Source organism: Esox lucius, chromosome 10, assembly GCF_011004845.1.
Source record: "Esox lucius isolate fEsoLuc1 chromosome 10, fEsoLuc1.pri, whole genome shotgun sequence".
Classification (NCBI taxonomy): domain Eukaryota; kingdom Metazoa; phylum Chordata; class Actinopteri; order Esociformes; family Esocidae; genus Esox; species Esox lucius.
Window position 1 is genome coordinate 15004862 of NC_047578.1, and position 24185 is coordinate 15029046.

A 24185-nucleotide genomic window follows, 5' to 3' on the forward strand; every position below is an offset into this window, starting at 1 on the left:
TGATCCAGAGCACAAAGGACCTCAGACTGGGGCAAAGATTCTTCAGAATGACAACACAAAGTACACAGTCAAGACAACACTGGAGTAGCCTGTGAATGTCCTTGAGTAACTAGCCAAATATTGAATATCTGTGGGCGATCTGAAGGTTGCAGTTAACTGAAGCTCCCCATCCAATCTGATAGAGGTTGAAAGGATCTACAAGGAAGATTGGGAGAAACTAACCCAATTCATTTGAGCAAAGCTAGTATAGACATATCCAAGAAGACTCAAAGGTGTAATTAATGTCAAATGGGCTTCTACAAAGTTTTTAACTTTCAAAAAATGTGCACACATTTCTAAAAACGTGTATTTGTTTTGCCATTATGGGGTATTGTGTGTAGGTTGATGGTAAAACAAAAATGTATTCAGTTGGAAATTAAATCTATTAAACAGCAAAAAGCGCAAAAAGTGAATGGGTCTGAATACTTTCCAATAGGCACTGTAAATCAGGATGTTGTTAAGTAATTGCCTGAAGCATATTTTGCTATTCTAATACATCTAATACAAGATGTGATGAATATAATAAAACATTGATGAAGGTATTCCAGACTCATACCTGAATCTGCCCCTACTGGAACCTGAAATGCACTATCCAGAGTCAAAGAGCTGATGATGGATTTGGTCATCAGTGTACACAGCATACCAATCAGCTCCTTCCCTTTCAATTTGCTCTTTAAGAGCTCACTTGACTCTGGCTGTTCAGGTCTATCAGATTGAAACTCAGTAATCAATCGCCTCTGAACATTCTGTGGCAAGTTCTCTGTGAGATAAGACATAATTATTCTATTTACAATTAGGATCCATTATAGAGCATCAAAAACAAAGATTGTTTATTTTGCACAATGCATACATTTAAAAAAAGAAATAAGAATAAACAGAAAATACAAAATATTTATATTTTCTTTATTAATAGAGAAATTAATCTGTCAATCTTACCAGGATCTTTTTCTGACTTGTGACTGGGAGAAATTCCCTCCTGGTCAGGACTGGTAAAAGTAGACATTCCTTTTAGTTCTAATAGGGCCATGTGCTCATTCATCAGCTTATGCACCAACTTTTCCACAGTGGTTTGTAGGAGGTTCACGGAGGACTTGGTCATTCTAGCCTGGATCATATTAGGGCCCTGCTGGTTAATATCACTGATTCTGATTGGACCACAGTCTGTGACGGTTTCCCCAGAGACATGTGCAAGATTGTGAGACACTCCATCTCTGCCTACTTGGCCTGATAGCATGATATCCTCCTGCCGCTTACAGTTTCTAGGCAGAAGCACATCCTTGACCTCTTTCATTGGGGTTACATTCAAGTTGATGGAATGGGAATGCTGTACCATGGTCTCTCCTGATGTGATGGTAAGGGAGGGGCTATGTTCTTGTTTCTCTGTCTTGAAATGCATTGATGGTTCACCAAGTTCATCCTGTAGCAGTGATATGCTAGAAAATGGGGGAGTGTTGCCCTTCTGAGTAAGCTTTGTGTTCACCTGAGTATGATGGCCCTCAGACACACGTTTAAACATAGTATCAGAGATAGTAGTGGATATGTGGTCAACTGCATTCATTCTGCCTGCTTCATCACAAGTTTTGTGACTCTTAAGCATCTGCAGAACCTCCGTAAATGCACATTCTACGTCAGCGCAGCTCTCTGCCATCGTCTGTGCTAAGTGCTCTCTGGGTTGGTGAAATAAATCCCCTTTTGTTGCAAAACCTCTCAGCTTAGACACCACCATCTCCAGAACCTCCACGTAAACTTGGTGTATTTTTGACCCATTTAAGGCGGCCTGTTTGCTTAGCTCTGGATGGTTGATGGTCATGGCTCTGACAAAATCTCGAAGGCTGGTCAACGAACAGGTAGCCTTGCCCCTACCTGAGGATTCTTTGAGCTTTTCAATCACTTTGGAGCTGATTTCCATGGCCAAAGATGTAGCTACAGCTTGACTCCCCAGGTTGGTCAGTGAACAGCTTTTGACCAGGGTGCTCAATGATGTTGATTTTGTCTTTGGCAAAACAAGGCATGACATAGAACTCAGCACATTGGTGGACAGATGTTCAATGATATTGCAAATGGATGCGACGGTAGTCTCTTGCAACTTTGTCTTGAAGTTGTTGTCCGTATGAAGAACATTGGTTTGGGAGGGTGCTGCCTGTTGATCTCCATTATTGACCATCTTGTGTTCAAGATTCTTAAGCAGGACTTGGATGACCTCACAAAACTTTTGGCTCTTTTTGCCCTGTCTGCTATGATGTCTCTGGATGGTCTGCAGCACCCACTTGACTAATCTCAAGGCCTTCAGATCATCTAACTTCTGTGATTTCTGAGATGTTATTGATTTCAGATCAGCCGTCTTGGGAACGTTAAGCACAGGGATCTCCGAGCTGTACTGAGGAGAATGTTGTGTCAGAAAAGCTGGACTTGATTGCCTTTTTGGACATAATAGTTTCTGGCCATCTGCAAACTCATTATCTTCATGCATATTCTGCATTATAATATTGATAATGCTGTTGACATAGGGCACTATCTTTGTGTCTGACAGATCTTTTTCACTGAGATGCATCGGGGTGAGAGAATTCAGGATGCTGGCCTGGCCTCCAAGAAGTTTATTATGTGACTCAGCTGGGTCTTCCCCTGGGCACTGGACATGGATCACTTGGTCTTTGCTGCGGGACACACAGCACAACGGCTCACTGCTGGGTCTGGACCCTGCGGTAGCAGTATAACTATTTGTTCTGCCATCCGGACTATAGGCAATACCTTGACTGTCTTCTGAGAGTATGACCTCATGGCCCTCTAAAGTCAGGACACTGACCACCTTAAAAATAATTCACATGGTTTAATAGACCTGCCTAGATAAAACATGTAGAACCAAGCATTGGTGGCTGGTGGAACGATACATGACAGAATCAAAAGAATAAACTACCTTTGCATAAAAAGGGACAGTACAATAGCATACCTTGTCTAGGATCTCATTGACCTGGTCAGAGGAAATGGCAGCATTCTTTAACATGCTGATCATGGGGAACATCAAAGCACCATCATCATCGTTCGAAATTGACTGAGATAGCTCATGGCTTCCATAGAGGTGTTCACTCATCTCAGCTTGTGTATTATTAAGGGATTCCTTTGCATTCCTATGCTTCTCCCTGATTTCTGTCTTTGACTCTCCAGCTAAAAGAATGAAATCATATCTCTTACGGTTATTCTGCGCTACGGTTTTGTCTTGTTCGGGTTTGTTGATATCAGCATCGGCTTCTTCCGTTTTAGGGTCCAACATTTCAGTCCACTTATTCTTTGAATCAAAACTAGCCTCTGCTTTTGCAACTTGGATGTCTAGCTTGGTAATCTCAAAACCTTCTTTGACGTCAGTCTTGACCTTCACACCTCCACGTGTGTCTCCTTTCTCAGCCTCTACATTTTCAGTCACAACCACAGCAGTGGCCAACTCCTTGCTTTCAGTTTTAGGTGTCACATCAGCAATCATTTCCTTCTCCTCCAGTTTCGATACTTCTGAATGATCAGTTTTGGTTGTTGTGTCCGCAATAGCTAACACCTCTAGAACGACCGTCTTAGCCACTGAATCTGCAAAATTCTCCCACTTCTGAACCTCAATAGTGGTGATTGCGTCAACATTGTTTTCCACTCCCTCAACCCTCCTCTCACCTCTTATATCTCTTGATACAGCTTCAATGGTCTTGGAGTCCGTCTCAACCTTTTCCGCATGACTCATGTTTCTCAGCCTCCCTCCATCCCTTTTGTCCCCCTCTGCCTCCGCAGCTCGCCATATCACCTCCTGAATAACAGCTCCAGCCTTCACCAAAAGCTTTTTTTCTTCCTTCCTTCCTGCATCTATACTAGTTCCACTTTTTAAAATGTCTCCAGAAGATTCCAAACTGGTTGCTGAAGGACTCGTTTTTGAAGGAGAAGATTGTTTCTCAGAGGAGCTTGGGCTACTGGAGGAAGCCAAGTCCATAAAGCAAGAAGCCCCTCGCTCAGTTTCTATATTTGGCTCTCTATTGTCCTTTTCAGGAACGCTCACAGTAAATGTCTCCTGCCTGATGACACAGGGAGTAGGTTTGAACAGCATGGTGGGAGGTGCAGGTATTTCGCTGGACAGCTCTATCACAGGGGAGGAGGACTTTTGGCTGCCGCTGACAGAAGATGTTTTGTAGGAGTCAGAGTAGGAGAGGCTGCTATAGGTGGGTACATCACTGCTGGTTCCGTTAGTGGTGCTGATGGAGTTCGTTCGGCGCTCAACCTCAAAGGCCATGATGGCTGGTATAAGGATCCTGTTGACTTCCTCCACTACACTCACCACCACACTTTGCATGATGCCATGTAGTTCCTCAGCCGTTATCTATTATGAGAGGGTAGTGCGAACAATGCACAGTCACAAGATCTAATCAACCTTTGTTCAGACTAAACCCATGCTACATTCCGACTGTATTTCAGGTAGACGTGACTGACAGGACATTTGGCCCCACTTACAATAGTTCCTGTTTACAATAGTTCCATGTCTTGACTGAATAACTGACTAATGATGTAGTAGGTGTCAGAAAGAGCAAAATGTAAAAGGGGACCAACAACTTAAATACATCAAAACTCACTGTTCCTTTTATATGCTCTTCTAGTAGCCTCTGTTCTCTGTGAAGGGAAACATTGGAAATTCACATAAAAAATGTAGTGAACAAACACTATACATAGCCTTGCCATTTATAGCGAACAGAAGGACAAATGGAGAAGGGAGTAAAACACAGATTTCATGGGTCACACAGGACAGAGCGGGTTGTATGTTTACAGATGGGTGACAAATGAAAGATAAAACCAATATAAAGGGTCTCATTAAGGTGTTGGGCCACCAAGAGCCGGCAGAAAAGTGTCAATCCACCATGGCATAGATTCTATGAGTCTCCGGAGTGCTACTGCAGGGATGGAAGTACATGAAAAGAAAATGTCAATTGCAGACGTACATTTCAGACAGTTGCTTGGTTATAGACTGAAGGTAGCCACCTTGTCCAAGCAGAATGCCACGGGGGATCAGGGAGGAGGAAATAGTGTCAACAAGCCCTGGTCCCTTAGCACCTACAAAGCATTAACAAAATAATAATTACAGAATACATGTAGAAAATAAGTAATTAATAGGTTGCATAAGACAAGGTCTGAGGTTAATGGTTATTACTTTATAAGTTTGTTGTAAATAGTAATGTTATAAACAAAATGATTGCCTAATCTCACTCTAGTATTTCAGTGTAATATGGACTTACTAATACACTGTTCCATTCACTTTCCCCTCTTCACTCTCTCCACATTGTGTTACTTAATTAATTTATAATTGATTCAATTAATTTTTGCCAACAACCTACACTCAATACTCCATAATGACAACGTGAAAATGCGTTTTTAGAAATCTGTGGGAATTTATTGAAGAAATGTTTTTAATATATATCACATGTACATAAAGAAACATACGTTTCTCCCATTCTACGCAGATCCTCCTCTCAAGCTCTGTCAGATCGGATGGGGAGTGCCGATGAACTGTGATCTTCAGGTCTCCCCACAGATCCAGGTCCAATGGACTTCAAGTCCGGGCTTTGGCTGGGCCACTCAAGGACATTCATAGATCTGTCCCGAATCCACTGCAGTGCTGCCTTTGCTGTGTGCTTCAGATTTTTGTGGTGCTGAAAGATTCATTTCTGCCCCTGTCTGAGGTCCTGTGTGCTCGGAATTAGGTTTTCTTCAATGGCCTTCCTGTGTTTTGCTCTGTTCTGGCTTCCCTAAATCCTGATCAGCCTACCAGTCATTGCCTCTGTGAAGCATCCCCATACCATGTTTCCGCCACCATACATCATCGTAGGGATGGTACTGCCAGGTGATGAGTGGTACCTTGTTTGAGTGGTACCAGACATAGCATTCAAACTTAGTATTTAGGTTATAGTCCAATCAGACCATATAAAACTTTCCCCCATGCTCTCAGAGTCCATATGAGTTTCTTGCATCTAATAAAGGCCCTGATTGATGGAGTGTTGCAGAAGAGCTGTGAAGTGCTACAGGTTCTCCCATCTCTGCAGAGAAACTCAGATGCTCCATTAGACTGGCCATTGGGGTTTTGGTCACCTTTCTGACCAACGCCCTTCTTGCCCAGTTACTTTGTTTGACCTAAAAGCCACCTCTTTGCATATTTAACATATATATAGAAAGATGTGTGCCTTTCTAAATCATGTTCAATCAATTGAATTTGACAATAGTGGACTCCAATAAGGTATTAGAGAAAGTCATGGACACTCAAAGGACAAACTTGCGTCCTTTGATTTTCCAAACTCATGGATGCACCTGCGCTCAGTTTTGGAGCATAGTGGCAAAGGGTCTGAATACTTATGTACATGAGATATTTCAGTTTTTAATTTTCAATAAATTAGCACTAATTTCTAAAAACATGCGTTTCATCATTATATTTTATTGTGTAGACTGATAGCAAAAAAATTACATAAATTATAAATTAAGTCCTACACAACACTGCGGAAATGTGAAAGGGTCTAAATACTTTCTGAAAGCATTTTAATGCACAACCCTATTTCCAAAAAAGTTGGGGCGCTGCGTAAAATTTAAATATAATCAGAATGCAATGATGTTCAAATCAATATATTAAATGTTGAAACTGAGAAATTGTATTGTTTTTGGAAAACTGTTATGCTCATTTTGAATTTGATGCCAGTAACATGTTTCAAAATAATTGGGACAGGGGCATGTTTAACTCTGTGTTCCATCACCTCTTCTTTTAACAACACTCAGTAAGCGTTTGGAAACTGAGGAGACCATTTGCTGTAGTTTTGAAAGTAAAATGTTTTCCCATTCTTGCTTGATATAGAATATCAGCTGCTCAACAAGTCGGGGTCTCCTTTGTTGTATTTGTCATTTAATAATGCACCAAATGTTTTCAATGGGTGACACATCTGGACTGGAGGCAGGCCAGTTTAGCACCTTTTACTACAGAGCCATGCTTTTGTAATACATGCAGAATGTGGTTTGCATTGTCTTGCAAGGCGATCCCTGAAAACAATGTTGTCAGGATGGATCTGTTGCACCAAAACCTGCAAATATTGTTCAGCATTAATGGGGCCTTTACAGATGTGCAAGTCACCCATGCCATGTGCAATAATGCACCCCAATACCATCACGGATGCTGGCTTTTGAACTGTGTACTGATAAGAAGCTGGATGGTCCCTCTCCTCTTTAGCCCAGAGGACACTGCGTCCATGATTCCCCAAAATAATTTCACATTTTCATTCATCAGACAACAGGACAGTTTTCCACTTCACCTCAGTTCATCTTAAATGAGCACGGGCCCAAAGAAGGCAGCAGTGGTTCTGGATCTTGTTTATATATGGGTTCTTCTTTGCATGGTAAAGTTTGAACTTGTATATGTGGATGCAGCGACGTACTGTGTTCACAGACAATTGATTTCGGAAGTGTTCCTGAGCCCATGCAGTAATTTCCACTAAAGAATCATGTCTGTTTTTAATGCAGTGCTGCCTGAGAGCCGAAGTCCATGCCCATCCTGTATTGGTTTTTGGCCTTGTCCCTTGCGTACAGAGATTTCTCCGGATTTCCTGAATCTTTTAATGATATTATGTACCATAGATGATGAGATCCCCAAATTCTTTGCAATTTTACGTTATTCTTAAATTGTTACTACTTACCAGCGCAGTCATTCACAGAGTGGTGAACCCGTCCCGATCCTCAATTCTGACAGACCCATCCTCTCTAGAATGATCTTTTAATACCCAATCATGTTACTGACTTGTTGCCAGTTGACCTAATTAGTAGTGACCTCAACCACCAGGTTTTTCTTTTTAGCATTACACAATGTTTCCAGTCTTTTGTCGCCTCTGTCACAACCTTTTGAAACATGTTGCTGGCATACAATTCGAAGTCGTCATTTATTTTTCAAGAAACAATCCAATTTCTCAGTTTCAACATTTGATATGTTGTCTTTGTACTAATTTCTATTGAATATAGGGTTTAAATGATTCTGTTCTTATTTGCATTTTACATTGCGTCCCAACTTTGTTTTGGAAGTGGGCTTGTATGTAAAAAGAAATGAAACAGGATTCCTGATATCCTACTTACAGAGGTTGTGGTAAGAGATGGGGGATTTCTGATTCATTGATTCAATCATGTCTTGGCACACAGCAGAGAGTCCCTACAATGCAAAGACAACTTTTCATGGGTGACCATCCAAATGCACAGGCGTACCTTGAATTACAGGCTATTCCCTGTGTATTGCACTTGTTTTCAAAAGACAGGGTGTTATTTCTAAATTCATCCATGAACATACCGTACCCCCCTCCACTATAAGTGATCAATTAGGATTCTCAGTCTCTTTACCTCACACTTCTGCTCTGGGTTTGATGAGGGTTGATGAGCTGAGATACTTGTTGTAGCACAGCCAACCAGATCAACTGACGAGGGATAAAAACAAAGAACAAAGACTGAACATGAAAGAATCCCCAAAAAGCTACATTCCTCTACAAAATGCTCATGCATTGCATCATAATTCCTCAACTCGAACATGACTGACAGTTCAGAGCAAACCCCTCTGCCTCACCTTGTGTGTTGTCAGGATCTGATCCAAAAGTATTTCCCATGCTCTCAGGGCTGTCTTGTGGATCTGTCTTGGTCAGGGAATGCCTCTTCTTTTTGCAGCCTTTGAAACACATTCTCTTCTGTTGTTTCTCTTGGTTCTGAAAGTAAGCAATGAAAACCATACCTTTAAAGTGGGCATACATGTATTTTGTTTCAGTTAGTGAAGACATTGCCTTTTCCGAAAGCAACAACATGTAGTCTGTTCACTGCATGCTCCTTGGCACACAGTTGAAACTAGTAAGTGTAGTGTGAACACAAATACAGATACTTAGAATGTCAAATGAAAACACAAAGCCATACCGCTTTTTCCTTCTTCTGTCGGTTTGTGAGCATGTGTTGCTCCAGCCGCATCTCTCTCTTCACCTCCTTGGTGACCTCATGTAGCAATGCACGGCCCTTGGCATTCCATATCTAGGAACAAGGAGAAAGGCTTCTCAAGTCAAAACACACAACACGCTGGGTCTGAGCTTAGTCAACTTTTCAGTGGAATACATAAATCAACTAGGCTAGCCATTCCAGTAATAATAATGATACTAAATAACGCTACCCCCCATTGTCTTACTCTTTTTGACCTGCAGGGGGAGCTGGGGCAGCAGACTAGATCCACCACGTTGCTTCTCATTGCAATCTTGGGCAGTCTGGTATAGTTATCAGGAAAGCTCCTAAAGGGTTTACAGTTACACAGATAAAAGTAATGTGTGTCAGTAATAGTTTTACGCCACTGTGTATCCACAGTCACCAAAGCTCTCATAACACACCACGTCAGTTTACCATGGGTCCTTTTGCACTTTTTTCACCACGCTCATCTAATTCTCATCCGGTAATACGCTTGCGACTCATGTATTGTATACCTCTCACAATCTTTTCCTCTTTGTTTGTGCCTTGTCTCACCTGGTCATGATGGCCTGCTGCCGCTTGCTGAAGAGTCTCCTTCCTCTGTGCAGTAACCATTCTGTGACATCAGACAAGCTTATATGCTCTGGAATCTGACCTTGCTGTTTGAGGTTCAGAAACTTACGCACCAACTCTTTCTGGAATGAAAAAGGAAAATGGTAAAACAGACTGCATATAGAGCTCTGGAAAAAATGAAGAGACCACTGCACCTTTTTCTTTCCTTTCCAAAAAAGTTGAAAAGGGAAGTTTTGAGTGAGGAACAGAATCGTTCACTTTGCAGTGGTCTCTTAATTTTAACCCTTCTGTTCCTCACTCAAAACTTCCTTTTAGACTTTTTTGGAAAGGAAAGAAAAAGGTGCAGTGGTCTCTTCATGTTTTCCAGAGCTGTATACACATGTATGAATGAATATGTATTCATAGTATAACCTATGTCTCAGAAGCTGAAGTTGATAAAGACATGGCTAGCATGTGACTAGCATTCCCTTTGTATGACCCTCTAAATCTCTCCCTTTGTACATTCATCTCTCTTTCTCTATAGCTATCTCAGTTGTTATTTGAATTTAGGCTCAGATGAACCTGTTCTGTCTGGAATCTGCGACTCCAGTCCAACTCCACCTCCACTAGGTGATCTCTGTAGCGGTTCAACTCCTTGAGTGAACAAATAATCTGAAGAATAAGAAAAGGGAGTTTAAAACACATTATTAGCATAAATACACGGCTATCATACTTTATACATGTCTAACGGTAAGAATTGATATCTACAATAAAAAGTGGTGCCAGTACTATCCGAGTGCACTTAACTATTACAATTACACACAACATTACAATACATTTAACAAACATAATCAACAGGGCTAATTGTAAAATGCAGAAAGCTCACTTTCTGTTCCTTGGTGATGAAGCCCAGATCAAGGAGGCGTTGGTGGATGTCCTTGCGGTGGAGGTAGTTACTGAGGTTGGGATCGTGAAGGCTGCTGTACACAGAACTCAACAGGTAGCCATTAGGGTCTGTCAGGTCGAAGTCACTCTTCGGCTGGACCAACTGACATGATGAAATAATGACCTCTCACAGTCAAATGGATTTGGACTGCATCAATAACAGTAGCCAATTCATGAGATTATAGCCAAACATTGGTTGTAAATCACAACTCTTCGCCATCTTTAAAACTCTGTATTTTCTTCTTCTACTGTGACCTGGGCTTGGTGGGCTTACCCTCTCGCAGAGCCGGGTTGTGTGGTAGACACTGCAGAGCCCAGAGATGGCAGGGATCTTTCCACGGATGGGCATATCCAGAGGGTGAGGGTTGGTCTGCTTACCACAACCCTGAGGTGAATATAAAAACCTTCCAGTCAATAAAATAGTATAAAGATTATGAAGGCAGGTGACAGTAAAAACACTTTATTTTCCTTTACTGGAAATTAATTCAAAATGTATATCAAAACGCAAAAATACACCCAAACGCAGAACACATGTTTTATAATAAATGAAACACACTAATTACAATAATTACTAGTTTTTTTTGCCTAATGGCTAACAGTTAAATATTCAAAAAAATAGCTATACCATATAAAGTATAAAAAGCCTACATACCAGATGTTCCATAATAATGACATTTAAATCATCACCACAAATAACAAAACTGGAAATTTTCCAGTGTTAAAAGTAAAACTTATCGTGGTAGTCAGGTAGAAGATTAAGCAGCCGGTACGATAATTTGGTTAAGGTGTACAATTCTAGAACGAGAAGTATCACAAGCTGTAAATATGACGTAATAGTCTATTGGTTCTGTTGCGCACAGTGGGAGAAATGCTACGAAACGATCGCTAATTGACAGCAGTGTGACAGTGACTACTTTCTTTAGTACAATCCCAAAAGCATACGATCTTTAAAAGCAGACACTCGGGAATAAGCGTCTAACCAAAGTACTTAAAATAAAATACGCCCAGCAATCATTACTTCACTTAAAACGATACAAGTTCGGAATTCAGTTTAAAACGAACAGAAGCGTTCACTTTGCAGTGGTCTCTTAATTTGAACCCTTCTGTTCCTCACTCAAAACCTTCCTTTTCGATTTTTTTGGAAAGGAAAGAAAAAGGTGCAGTGGTCTCTTAATTTTTTCCGGAGCTGTATATAGGGTATAGCCTAAATAGCTTCCAGGCTTCCTCAGCAATTAACAGTTAAAACATCACGTAAAATAGATTTCGCGTTCATTGTTTTATTCATATTCACTCAACCTGTATTATCTCGCAAACGAAGGTAAACAAACTATTTACTGATCTGATTTACGCATTTATTTAACTGAATGTGTTCATTATATTAACTAGTAGCAGCATAAAAGGTCAAGTAATCATTAGATTCGGTCATCTCGTGTGATTCCCGGCTTGGAAATGGAAACGGCAAGCACTATCATTTAGCGCTCCCTTATGTATTGGTACTACAACCTGGTTGACCCGATTTCAATAGTAACATATCACTACATTAGAATAGCTGCAGTAGTTGCGGTTTAAGATATAACCTGTAGGCTAATTGCGAAACATTAGGCTACATTCCCTGACAAAAGTTACATCGAAACTCGTTAGGACTAAAAGCACGTTTCCCGTCAAAAACGGCATGTGTATAATCGCTATGGACTTGACACATGTATCGATTGTATTTCATTACAATATAATCAAACCCAAGTACTTTATTAATAACATTATTGTAATAACGTTTAATACTACACCAAACACAAAACGAGTTAATTGTGTAGTCCTAATGAGCATCGACGTCATCCTTCTTACAACTAGATTACAGAAGAGCTACAGCATTTGCGGTCGAAGTCACCAATCATTTAACCCGTCTAAGAGGATGGGTGCGATAGAAGATCAGCGCCGTTTTATGGATATCCATCAACGAGCCTACACTTCAGCAGAGATCCACCGTGGCAAAGAATTAACAGCAGTGCAGTGTAGCAAACATTTTGCAACAGAAAAAACGTTTCATATTGGACATGTGCAGGTGGATCCCTCCGTTTTAGCGCATTTGCCATAGACTGACAAACATTTTAGGTCTTAAGCAAGTTCGCTTGCTGGACTACCACACAACTACATAATTTTACCTAATACACATTTCAGTAAGCATCAGCGGATTCAGTGCAAAAAAATTTGCACAAAGCTAGATCTCCTCAAAATGTTCGTCAGCAGACTAGGCACCAAACACTCTGTTCAGTTTTGTGGGTGTCCCTAATTACAACATTCCCCAAACCACAATACTGTTTTGTCTTCATACTAAAACCGGACACGTTTGAAAGACCATAATAAATAAATCCATCACAAACGTCTTACGAAGATTTAATGTACATTTATTCTTAACACGTGGAACATATAGTATAAAGATTTCATACTGAAGAAATGATATTCATTAAGCCAAAAAAAGGAAAAAAGAATTTACATCAAGTTTTTAGCTACATCTTCTGAAATACAAATATGCAGAATCCATATCACTGGAAAAACAAAAAAAAAAAGAAACAAAATTCAAATGGTTTATTTCATCATCGGGGGTCTTGCTTTGTTGTTGATGTAGAAGCTGAAATGGAACCATAGCAGACATGGTTTCGGTCATGTTAGTCTCTACACCAGTACTTGAGACAAACGGAAACTTGATCTGGGTGTGTGTCGTGGGGGGGGGTGTGTGAGGGTGAGTGAGTGGGATAGGTGGGTTGGGATGGGGGTTCGCAAGGGAGTTGCAGCAGCTGAGTCCCTGTAGCGAGAGACGGACAAGTGGGTTGGGGGGTGAGGGGTTAGGGGTCAAAGGTTAGGTAATCACAAGGCGAACTTGATGCAAGGAATTTCACTTGAGTGTAACCTTTAATTCATCAAAGATTAAAAAGGGTAAAGATCAACAGAAGGGTGAGAAAGAGAGGTGTAATGTACAACATCATATATACACTGCAGTCAGGACTGCATCTAGAGTAGAGGAGCAGTCCTAAGAGGTGACTTCTTTTATAAGGGTCAAGTCATACAATCGAGGGACAAAGAAGAGGTCGGGGTGTTGTAAGGTTCACGATACTTTGGGGGGAAAGCCTTTTGTCATCTCTCTCTCAGTTCAACATTAAACTAAAATCATTTTTAAAAACTACAGTTTGCTGCCAAGCCAGCGTATCTCAGTGTGAAACAGTATTATTACAGTATGTTTACAGTTGTTTTTAAGGTGTACAGTACAGAAAAAAAGTCCTACAATCTACTGCACAGGCCCCCCGTTGAGTGACGTCTCTGTCTGCTCTGTCCGTCCGTCCGTCCGTTCGTTCACAGCTGATAACCTCGCTCCTGCAGGGCCGAGTATAGCATCCAAGTTACAGCATTACACCACACCAGAGTCCAGGAGTCTGTTTCACCTCCACACATGAACTTAAAACGGGCTCTCTGTCCATGCCCGCCCCCCTGCCAACCCCAGGGGAGGAGAACCCGGGCGCATCCCCCCAAACTCACTGTAAACGAGACAGCAACTTTGGTTACAGTTTTTAACGTTTTTCTTTTTGCAACAATTTTTTTTTAAACCTTTTCATAAAAAAAAAAAAAGTTGTTTCCGGCTGGGCAGCTCTCTCCCCAACCCCCCCTTCCCGCCCCCCCAGGGTCCCATCTGATCTGTCTTATCACATCATGTCCACGTTGGTTTGTTCGTTACCGTGTTACAGGATGTTGAACTCCACTCCGAGCTACTTCAGTAAGTGTGTCCTTTAGTGACAAGCAGGAGGGTAAGAAAGGGCAGACAGTGGAATCTGAGGTTATTTTGCATAAATTAAAAAAGGACACTCAGTTTTGCTCTTAGTTCTCTCTTCCACTCACACTCCGACACACACACTCAGACACACACACACACAAAAAGGGGGGGAACAGAAAGAGGAGGCAGAGCTGAAACCCCCACGGCTGTCATGACTGGCCAATCAGAAAGAGTACGTCACAGATCACATGGGACACCAGAGAGTTCATAAGTGGCGAAACGGAAATGTCCAGTAGGCGGGACTCGTACAGGGTGAACTCTGAGTGGTTCTCCTCAACCTTAGCCATGGCGTGCAAAGCCCGGGCCGCTCGCCGCATCATGTCCACACTGGTGGGTTCAAAGTGCGCCCCCTGTAGGTGCATCAAAGAACTCTGGCTCTGCTGGTACTGCGTGGCCGCTAGACTGTCCTCCAGGAAGCCCAGGAGGTTCCCCACACTAGCTTTCTGCACAGCGATGGCCCTGGCTGCCATGCTGTCTCCCTGGGCCAAGTTGGCCAGTAATACCACAGACATCTCCCTGCAGACAGCCACCTTCCTCTCCCCAACCAGACGCACCAGGGTCCCATACAGCTTCTCCAACCTGCTGAATGGCGGCGTAGCCAGAATCAGGTCCACGTTGTTGTCCTGGATGCTCAGCTTGCTAAGGGTCTCTAGCACTAGTCTCTGGGGGGACAGGGCGCCATGAGGCCCTAGCATGGGGAAGGGGTCAAGGGCCTCGGCTGAGGGGCAGACAGCCCAATGGAGCAGGCCGTCCAGCAGGGGCAGACAGATGCTTTCCGGGTAGATGGACAGGTCCAGCTGGCCGGAGATGTTAGCCAAGGTGACAAGGCAGTTCTCCCTGAGGACCTCCAGACAGTCCCACCACCACTCGTCCCTCTCGCAACTCACGCCCTCATCCTCCTCCTCCTCCTTCTCGTAGGTGACGGGGGCCTGTTTCCGCTCCGGGTGGCGGTGGTGGAGCAAGACCAGGCGGCCCAGCAGCAACAGCAGCCCCGGGTGTTTGGACATCTCCAGGTCGTTGCCGGGGATGAAGGAGAGGGAGCGGACGATGTTGGAGACACAGATGCAGCGGCGGGACAGGGCGTCCTGCCAATCCGACAGAGTGCTCAGCGGGGTCTCGTCTTTGCTGTGAGGCTCGTCCTCCAGGATGGTGATGTTCCGTCGGCTCTGCTGCGCCTGGCGGATGGAAAAGAGGAACTTGCCCCCGTTCTGCTTCTGCTCCTCTGCTCCGCCCCGCACCGCCTCCTCCGTCACCGACCCCGGCCGGGCCGACAAGACGTCGTCGATGGTGGCGGTGACCGGGGCGGGCGTGGTGGGGGCGGAGGTCTTTGTGGTCTTCCCTGCAGGTGAGGTGGTCTTCTCGGCCAAAGCCGACAGCTGCTGCTCCTCTACCTCGCCAGGCTTGGAGGTCTTCTCTTGGTCTTCGGGCACAGTCAAAGGAACAGAAACCTTCTTCCTGCCCTGGGTGGCTGAAGGAAGCATCCGTTTCCGCTGCTTCAGGAGGTTGGACCGGCTCTCAAAGTGGGTCTGGATGTGTTCCGTGGTGTCGCCCCCACCGATGCTCCAATGGATCAGTCCGCTGTCGAAGCTCTGCCGCTGGCCCAGCTTACTGGAGCGGCCCCCTGGGAACGGGTCTTTCTTTCGAACCATCTTGATGGGCAGCTTGTCGAACTTACTGGCCTGTTTGGGCTTTTCCTGCGGAACGCTGTGGTCCTGGGGGTCTGAAGTGGCACCAGCGCTGGGCTCCGTGGAGGAAGAAGACTCTTCTTCATTCTCCTCCTCTTCTGCTTTTGACTTCTCAGTAATGGATGTATCCTCTTTTTCCTCCTCCTGCTTCACCTGGAAATGTTCAGGCGAAGTGGTCTCGGCGTTGCTCTTCTCCTCTTCCTCCTCCTCCTCATCTTCCTCGTCCTCTTCTTCATCGTCCATGTCCTCCTGCTCAGGCAGCTCTTCATCAGAGCAGTCTTCTTCGGCAGCATGCGGATCGATGAGTGTCCGCTGGCCAGGATCTCCAACCTCATACTCTTTCAGGATGCCGAAGATCTCGATGAGACAGCGTCTGAAATACTCCACCACCAGCTCCAGGAATCCAGGCAACTGAGACACAATCAGGGCGGGCAGGTATTAATTCCATCCAAATAACAGATTAAACATTCATTAATCATACACAGATTCTGTGTAATACTTTTCTGTTTATTACAATGCTTCCCTGGTGAAGCTTAACGTTTCACTATGTGCACTTTTGATTACGTCAATGGCCTGTTAGTGGTGTGCCTCACCTGGCAGAGATTGAAAGTAGAAATGCTGTTGTCATCGTACAGTAGAATATTAATGGTGTCCAAGGCCCAAGTGCTTTCAGCTAGTAAGCCAGACTTCAGTGACATCATCACTCTCCAGGCCTCTGGGGTGCCTGAGGGGACACAGCAGAACAGTTCATAAGTGACTAATCATTATATCGCATGAAAATGACATTCAGGGCTATAATAATTGATTCATTAATTTAAAGGAATTTCTCAGAGGGCAAACGTCAAGCTAAAAACAGCAACAGTTTCGTACCAATGTCTTTCATGGTGAGCCGTCGACGCGGTTTAAGGATGGGTTGGGACGCCTCCACTGACCCGGGGGGGAAGGCGACGTCTCGTCGGATGAGGGGAGGCTGCACGGGGGCTTGGCCAATGTGGGACGCGGGCACCGGAGGCCCCGCCTTCTGCATCTTGATGCCTGAGTGCATGTAGGGCGACTTGGAGGGCGACGTCCTGCTCTCCATGGGTCGAGGAATGGGGGAGGGGCTGGACACCTGGGGAATGTGGTTCTGGGAGCTCTGGTAGCTGGACTGTAAGGGTCTGGACATGGGGGGACCCGAGCCCCCCGGCCCGTAAGGGGGCTGTCTCTGGCTGGGGTGTCCTGGCCACTGGCCCTCGTGGTTCATACGCTGGTCGGCCCCTGGCATCATCTCCTCAGAGCGATTCATGCCGTGGTAGCCCTGAGGGGGCCCTTGGCCAGGTCCCGGAGGACCCTGGCGGTTAGGATAATTGGGGTAGCCCATATCATTGCGTCCCTGCCAGATGGGGCCCTGGGGGCCGTCAGGGGCTGCCTGCATTGAGCCCCCCATCATCTGTGGAGGCATTGGGGACTGGGCGTTGGGGCCCCCGCTAGAGGGCACCCGGTCTCGGCCGAAGGGAAAGGGGAACTGGCCCTGGGGGCCGGGAGGCCGGCGGTCCGAGCCCGGGTAGCCCGCGTTGTACTGGTTGTACATGTCTTGTTGGCCCTGGGGTCCACTGGAGGGCTGGGGACCTGGCTGCTGCTGACCGCTGAAGGGGACGTTGTACATCCCATCCCCCTCATGGCGCTTTGCTGGGGGACCATAGCCACCATCCACTGGAGGACGTTTGTAGTTCTGACAGACAACACATTACCACATTATCTCAACAGAGAACACATCCAGCACATAGATTCAGTAACCCCCTGGGTTATTTCTAATTATATAAAAATTATTAACATCAGCCAACATAACATTTCACGGTTATTCTACTATACATGTGATACTGATCAATGCAATAAATTGGAATTCACAAGGCCATGGAAGCAACTATGGGTACATGGAGAGCAGATGGACAAAATGTTCTTACGGGTTGTTGTTGTGGATACATTCCTGGCTGCTGATTCGGGTAAGGGCCACCAGGGGGCGCTCCTTGGCCAGGGTACTGATTACTATAGGAATCATGCCTGAAACAACCAGCACACAGTACAGCATTAGACAGTAACGTAGGCAATTTTTTATGCACCATAAACAAGCTAAAATAAACAACAAAGAAAAGAAAGGTACTGACCGTTGCTGCGGTGGGGGTCGGCTGGGGGAGTACATCCCCGAATCGGCCCCTGAAGGCATCAAGTTGGGTTGAGGAGCTCCAGGGACCATACTGCCATCAGGACCCATCCCCGGCTCAGGCCTTCGGTCATATCCCGGTCCATACGGATACTGCTGTCTCTGGCCCATCTGCATGTTGGGCCCCATGGGCCCTGGGGGGCCTCGGTTGAACTGCCCCTCCATCCCACTGTTGGGGCCCGGCCCTGGAGTCATGAACTGCTCTCCAGCTAAACGCAAAATCAGACTATTTAATAGACATACTGATAACCACTGTTGGATCAGAACCATCTCAATGTTAGTGGAATGGGAAACACTAGACTTCCACCAAGCTATTACTCAATAAATACAATGTTTTTTTTACATTTTTTTAAACATAATTGTGATATTTATTTTTTAAACCCAGCCAAGTGAGCCAGGCACCCTAGCCAGCGTTGCTCGTTTTCTCACCTTTCCTCATGCCACCAAACGGGTCCTTGTTGGGTTCATACGGTCCCATGCGACCCATCATCTCTGGACCACCCATCCCAGGCTGGTAACTGTTGGGGGTCATAGCGTTCCGTCTGCCGAATGCCGGGTCACCTCCATCAGCAAATGGATCCTGCAGGTTCACACTAGTCCTACAGAGAGACAGACACGCAGGCAGAGAGACAGACACGCAGGCAGAGAGACAGACACGCAGGCAGAGAGACAGACACGCAGGCAGAGAGACAGACACGCAGGCAGAGAGACAGACACGCAGGCAGAGAGACAGACACGCAGGCAGAGAGACAGACACGCAGGCAGAGAGACAGACACGCAGGCAGAGAGACAGACACGCAGGCAGAGAGACAGGCCGAGAGAGAAAGAATAAGAGACCGATCATTAATTAAAGAGTAGTAACAGAGAAAAAAAGGTTTTCTATTGTGTTGTTAATCAGTTTGGTTCCCCTTGAATGGGAAAATCTATTGTGTGTTTGTGAGCTAATCATCCATGGGAGATGGAAGACTGATGTGGGGAGCCAGGATGATGAGGTGGAGGCCGCGCCGCGGCCTACATACCGAGCTCCTGGCATGGGGGGCATCTGGCTGTGAGGTGTGGAGGCTGGGGTGGGGGGCTTTAGGTCTCCCCCTTCGGCCATGGAACTACTGGTGGACTGGGGGGTCTGGGGGCCCTGCAGAGATCCTGACCCCGCTGCAACGCACACAGAAACGCATTAGAGATGCATACACACAACACGCTAGAGGTGTGCACAGGTTGGACACACGTCACAGGAACAAGTCCCACAGAGTCCATCCAGACACCAGGGGGTGGAACAGAAGGCCTCAGTAGTTTAGGTGCCTGAACAGTCACACCACTGGACTGTCTCTGCAGAGCAGGACCCTGGCTAGATCTACACTAAATCCCATGCTGCACAGACAGAAAACAGAGTACCCAACACACACACACAAACACAAGGTCTGAACCCTTCAGCTCATCCCAGCATGCCAAGCTGCCGGTATCCCAGAGTCACCAGGAAATAATGATCCAACCTCAGCCTCCATTTACCACATGACTCAGTTTGTTTGTGTGTGTGACGTAACGTGTGTGTGTGTGTGTGTGTGGGGATGGAGGGGGAGGGCTCGTTGGTTGCCCGGGCTTAGGACTTGTCACTATTAGCACACTTGTCTGATGAGTCATGTGTTCCCCACACACACACACACACACACACGCACGCAGGAGTTCATAAGCAGGTCACAGTTATTCACATTGTCACTTCTCACACACAGCACCGCTCACATCAGTCAGTCTGGCCTCCCTTCCCCACTCCCCCGGGCAGGGATTTCCCTCTACTACAGATGAGGAGAGGGGGAGGGAGGGGACTCAGGAAAGGAGAAAAAAAAAGACACAGAAGGAGGGAGGGGAGAAAAAAAAAGCGTGTGACTTTACACACACACACACACACACACTTTTCCCATTCATCATTTTCTGGCTCAACACAAAACTCCAGGGAGGGCGGGATGCCTATGTAGTGGTGGAACCAGAGACACAAGACCCTGCGATAGTACAAGCAACAGCTAAGTGACAGAGCCTGGGCATCGACAGACGATGACCCCCCCCCCCCCGGTCTCTGCTACTGGGGGGCTGCCAGCAGACATGCACCATATCACAGAGGGCTCTCCTCCTCGCCCCTCTCTGGCACTGACTCCCTGGCACAGAGGAACTCCCTGGTGCCCCCTCCCCTTCCCCCACCCCCTGGCACAGACTTCCTGCCCCCAGATGACAGGACTTTCCTGGGCCTGGTTGGGCCAGACGGGGGACGGGGGGGGCAGACTGCTGGGGAGCACGTGGCTGGTCCTGGCATTAAAACGGTTCTGCCGGGCGGTGGGCCCCTCCAAAACAAACAGCATTCAGGGTGAAGACACAAGCGAACCCCCTACCACATAACCCCAAGGGGGGCAGAGGGTAGCACATTCCTCCTCCAGTATTACATGAAACCAGGAAAGGTGATCACACAGTCTTTTACTCAACCACAACACCACCGCGCCAATATCAAGAAAAACATGGGGAATGAGGGTTTGTGGTCAGACTGAGGAGGGGTTGACCAGGACAGCAAGTATTCCCCCAGATACGCTCATGAAACTGTCAGAGGACAACACACACACACACACACACACACACAACTCACTACCTTGGCGGCGCTATCATTTACAGCAAGTTTACCCTCCGCCAAAACACTAGTGATTTATATAGCCAGGCTGCTTATACAGAGGAGATGACAAACGACGTTGTAAGATCGCCTTTTAACATCACCATTAATAGGATACAATAAAATCTACTGGTTTACGGCCCAGTTATATGGGGCGTAGAGGAAACTAGAGCCGCGTGATAAATAGCACAGTAACCACCGGAGCGTCGAGAGACCAGAGCAATGACACGTTCTCTTCTGGAATGATCCAAACCGTACGGAGTAGATGTAGGACACACACACACACAAACACACACACACCTGGACTGGGGGGCTGGATCTTGGGCTGGGTGGTCTTTTTGGCGTCGGTGAAGAGGTCCGGGGGCGGGTCCTCGCCTCGTTCAATCTTGCACTCGAAGGCGTACAGACACTGGATGTACTGTTTCTTCAGAGAACTGGCGGCGCTGCTGGACGTGCCCACGTTGAGGTTGGTGGCTAACTCCCTCCACTTCTTATTCTTGTTCACCTGGTGGGCGGAAGGGGGGAGCTTAGAACAACACGACACAGTCCAGGCCGGCAGAGAACAGCCAGGATAGCCGAGACGTCACAGGATCCACACACAAATCGTGACTACCCACACCACCCCTGTGCAAGGCCACGGCACCCAACAGACCTGGGTGAGGCCTCCGATCTCTTTGACCGAGACATAGAGCCTGAAGAGGTCGAGCGGTTTGCGTCCCACCGCGGGCAGGTTGGTCATGCCCATGGCCTTCTCCTCGGCGAACGCAAGGTACCGGTCGACCCACATCTTCCTCTCTGGCTCCGGGCCCAACTCGTACAGACGGGTTATCTTCTCATTGGTTGTCGTTGAAGAGTTGGACTTCTGAAAAGGACAGAGATCGGAGGGAAAGGCGATGAGGAGGAGGCTTGACGTTCACCGTTGACGTTCATTTACTTCCACTCACTGACCCCATAGAAGAAGAATCACATTGCCAGGTCAGCCATATGGACCTCAGCCACGAGGCCACCAGTCCAGTGCCTTAGTTTGAGGGGCTTTCACCATTGCCGGGATTCTATTTCTATGCACAAACAACCGTGCGTTCTCATTCGGACTGAGCCATTCAAAACCACAAGTCAGTACCACAAACCTTCTTTACCTTCTTGGATTCAGGTTTGGGCGTGCCGTCCACCTTGTTGTTCATCTTCTGGGCTGGGTTGAGTTTGACGTCGATGCCAAACTCTGGGCTAGGAACCATGCCTGTGTGATGGAAAGCAGAGTGGGGGGGGGCGGGGGATACCAAAATCACACCATGTGCCGAAAGCAATCACATTCCAATCCACGTGGGCTCTGTTTTCCAGACTCACCGGGTGTGTTGTTGGCCATGTTCCCTCCCATAGGCCCTCCTCCATAGGGTCCCGCCTGGTTCATCATGCCCTGCATGCTGTTCATTGCCCCTGGCCCCGGGCCGTAAGGAGACCCGGCTCCCATCATTCCCTGGGACATGTTGGGAGGGTAACCTGGAGGCCTGGGGGAGGGACAACACCATAGTGGAAACAGAGTGGTTACACCACAACCACATCAGAACATCATTAATAATTTACCCTCATTGGGTAGTCGCTGATATGTGTAACACAGTGTATTAATAAGCATGCGTTCATTGTAAATGTGTTCTATGCACAATGGCCTGGCCACAATAAGGAGGGTTGCAACCAGCCAAGAAGCAGAGGCCGAGGACGGTTTGGGAGGGGGAAGGTGAGCCGGATGCGGTCTGGTTCCCCGATGTCATGAAGTACCTCTGAGTCCCTGTGTACTCTCATATCCTGACTGCCTGGTCTAAGTCTTAGTTCAGTCACACCTTTAATCTCGGCCTACACACAAAACAGCCTGGAACTGGGAAGAATCAAACAGTTTCTTTTTCTGGATCACTGACAGGCCTTCCCAGCACAGAGACCCATGTAAAACCAAACGCCACCAGTACAGGGTCCTTTAGAGCAACCAACCTGTTGTGTATAGAGTTGGCCCCGGGGCCACCGTGGAGCATCGCCGAGGCAGCGTCCTGGGGCCCGCCGGGACCCTTTCTGTTCATGCCCGGAGGAGGGCACATCCCAGAGGCCACCTGTGGGGGCAAACCAGGGCCCATGTTTGGGCCCATCCCAGGACCAGGGCCGTAGGGGCGTGCACCCATCTGACCTGGACCCATCCTGCCAGGGGGCATGCCTGCATACGGAGCCCCACCAGCCTGGCCGGGCATGGGATTCATACCAGGGTTCATTCCCCCCGGACCACCAGGGTAGTTGGCGTTTGGCATGCCACTGTAGCCCGGCTGTCTGGGGTAACCTGAGGGTGGAGAGGAGAGAGATAAGCGGACTTGCTTAGGAGGGTACACTGTAGCATGTTGATAAACTGTGTTCAGAGACCAGTCCAGGACAAGCTTCCTGTTCCACACAGTTTAAAACACGAGGGCTCCACTGAACCCATCCAAGGGATAACAGTGTAGGCTCCCAGCATGATCACTGTCTTGATCAGATTTGTGGGAAAATAAATCGAACAGCAATATTTTAGTTTAAAAAGGTGTTTGTTTTTCTATGCCGATCGATAGATACCTGTGGTGAACCTCGACCTAGCCTGCCTCAGACAAACCTCCATCAAATAGAAACTGGAAAGGGAGTTTCAGTGGTGCGTGACTAAATTTAACTCCATAGATAGTCTCTCGGTCTCTGTTCCGACAGGCTACAGGGTGTAGCTATGCTAGAGTCTAATTCAATGGGACATGTATCTCTGTACTTCTTCAAAGAACGTGAATAAAGCCCTCTGAGGAGAGAGCTCGAGAAAAGTCTATTTTCATACATCCATTCTACATTTAAAAACACAGCTTCAAAAGGTATTCTGTCTAGTCCCCCTCAGATACACTGCGCTGGTTGTAGATTAAAACACCTTTTAAAAGATTTGAACGCTCTCATGTATATTAACAGTCCAGGGAGTGATACTAGGTTGTAACAGGGAGAGGAAAGAGCTCCAACCACCTCTACAATGAATGGCATCCCAATCAGATCAAGCTCTGTGTGTATGTGAAAGGAGATCACATGGCCTCTACGGATTCAATACCACCTACAACTGAAATATCGTGTTACCTGCTGGTGTGACACAGTCATTCGACCCCCCCCTTTCACTTTCCATTCCTGTAACTGAACCATGAGGCGGAGGAAAATATTCAGCAACTTTGAGGACTGCGGAGGCGGAACCCAAATCAGAACTCCAGCTGGCATCACAATAAGGTATTTGATCGGCAGCATCTTTGAAGCTGCGGAAAGCCCCCTTGCTCCAGCATGTAGCCTTTAGCACGAGGC

General features: G+C 46.5%; 2 protein-coding genes across 3 annotated transcripts in view; both read right to left on the minus strand.

Moving 5' to 3' along the window:
• Positions 1-614: 614 nt before the first annotated feature.
• Positions 615-10855, minus strand: LOC105012649 (fibrous sheath-interacting protein 2). Its single transcript, XM_034294833.1, has 13 exons — positions 10781-10855; positions 10448-10609; positions 10144-10233; positions 9565-9704; positions 9236-9335; positions 8974-9084; positions 8636-8771; positions 8416-8489; positions 8158-8230; positions 5001-5112; positions 4638-4674; positions 976-4387; positions 615-799 (listed from the first exon to the last, which is right to left on the minus strand). Exons 1-12 carry the CDS (start codon positions 10853-10855, stop codon positions 2867-2869), a joined length of 2631 nt encoding a protein of 876 aa, XP_034150724.1. The 3' UTR covers positions 615-799; positions 976-2866.
• A 2036-nt stretch (positions 10856-12891) lies between these two features.
• The window catches only part of arid1ab (AT rich interactive domain 1Ab (SWI-like)), a 44603-nt gene continuing 33309 nt past the window's right edge, over positions 12892-24185 (minus strand). Inside the window, exons 8-19 of one of the 2 annotated variants that reach the window (XM_010873609.5) lie at positions 22839-23175; positions 22203-22363; positions 21995-22095; positions 21511-21720; positions 21159-21363; positions 19231-19363; positions 18641-18810; positions 18156-18420; positions 17955-18051; positions 16882-17722; positions 16605-16735; positions 12892-16422 (exon numbers count right to left, since the gene is read on the minus strand). In XM_010873609.5, coding sequence (XP_010871911.3) covers positions 14476-16422; positions 16605-16735; positions 16882-17722; positions 17955-18051; positions 18156-18420; positions 18641-18810; positions 19231-19363; positions 21159-21363; positions 21511-21720; positions 21995-22095; positions 22203-22363; positions 22839-23175 — 4598 coding nt within the window. In that variant the 3' untranslated portion in view covers positions 12892-14475. Of the gene's footprint in view, positions 16423-16604; positions 16736-16881; positions 17723-17954; positions 18052-18155; positions 18421-18640; positions 18811-19230; positions 19364-21158; positions 21364-21510; positions 21721-21985; positions 22096-22202; positions 22364-22838; positions 23176-24185 lie in introns of both variants that reach the window. The other variant, XM_010873608.5, reaches the window with a different exon arrangement.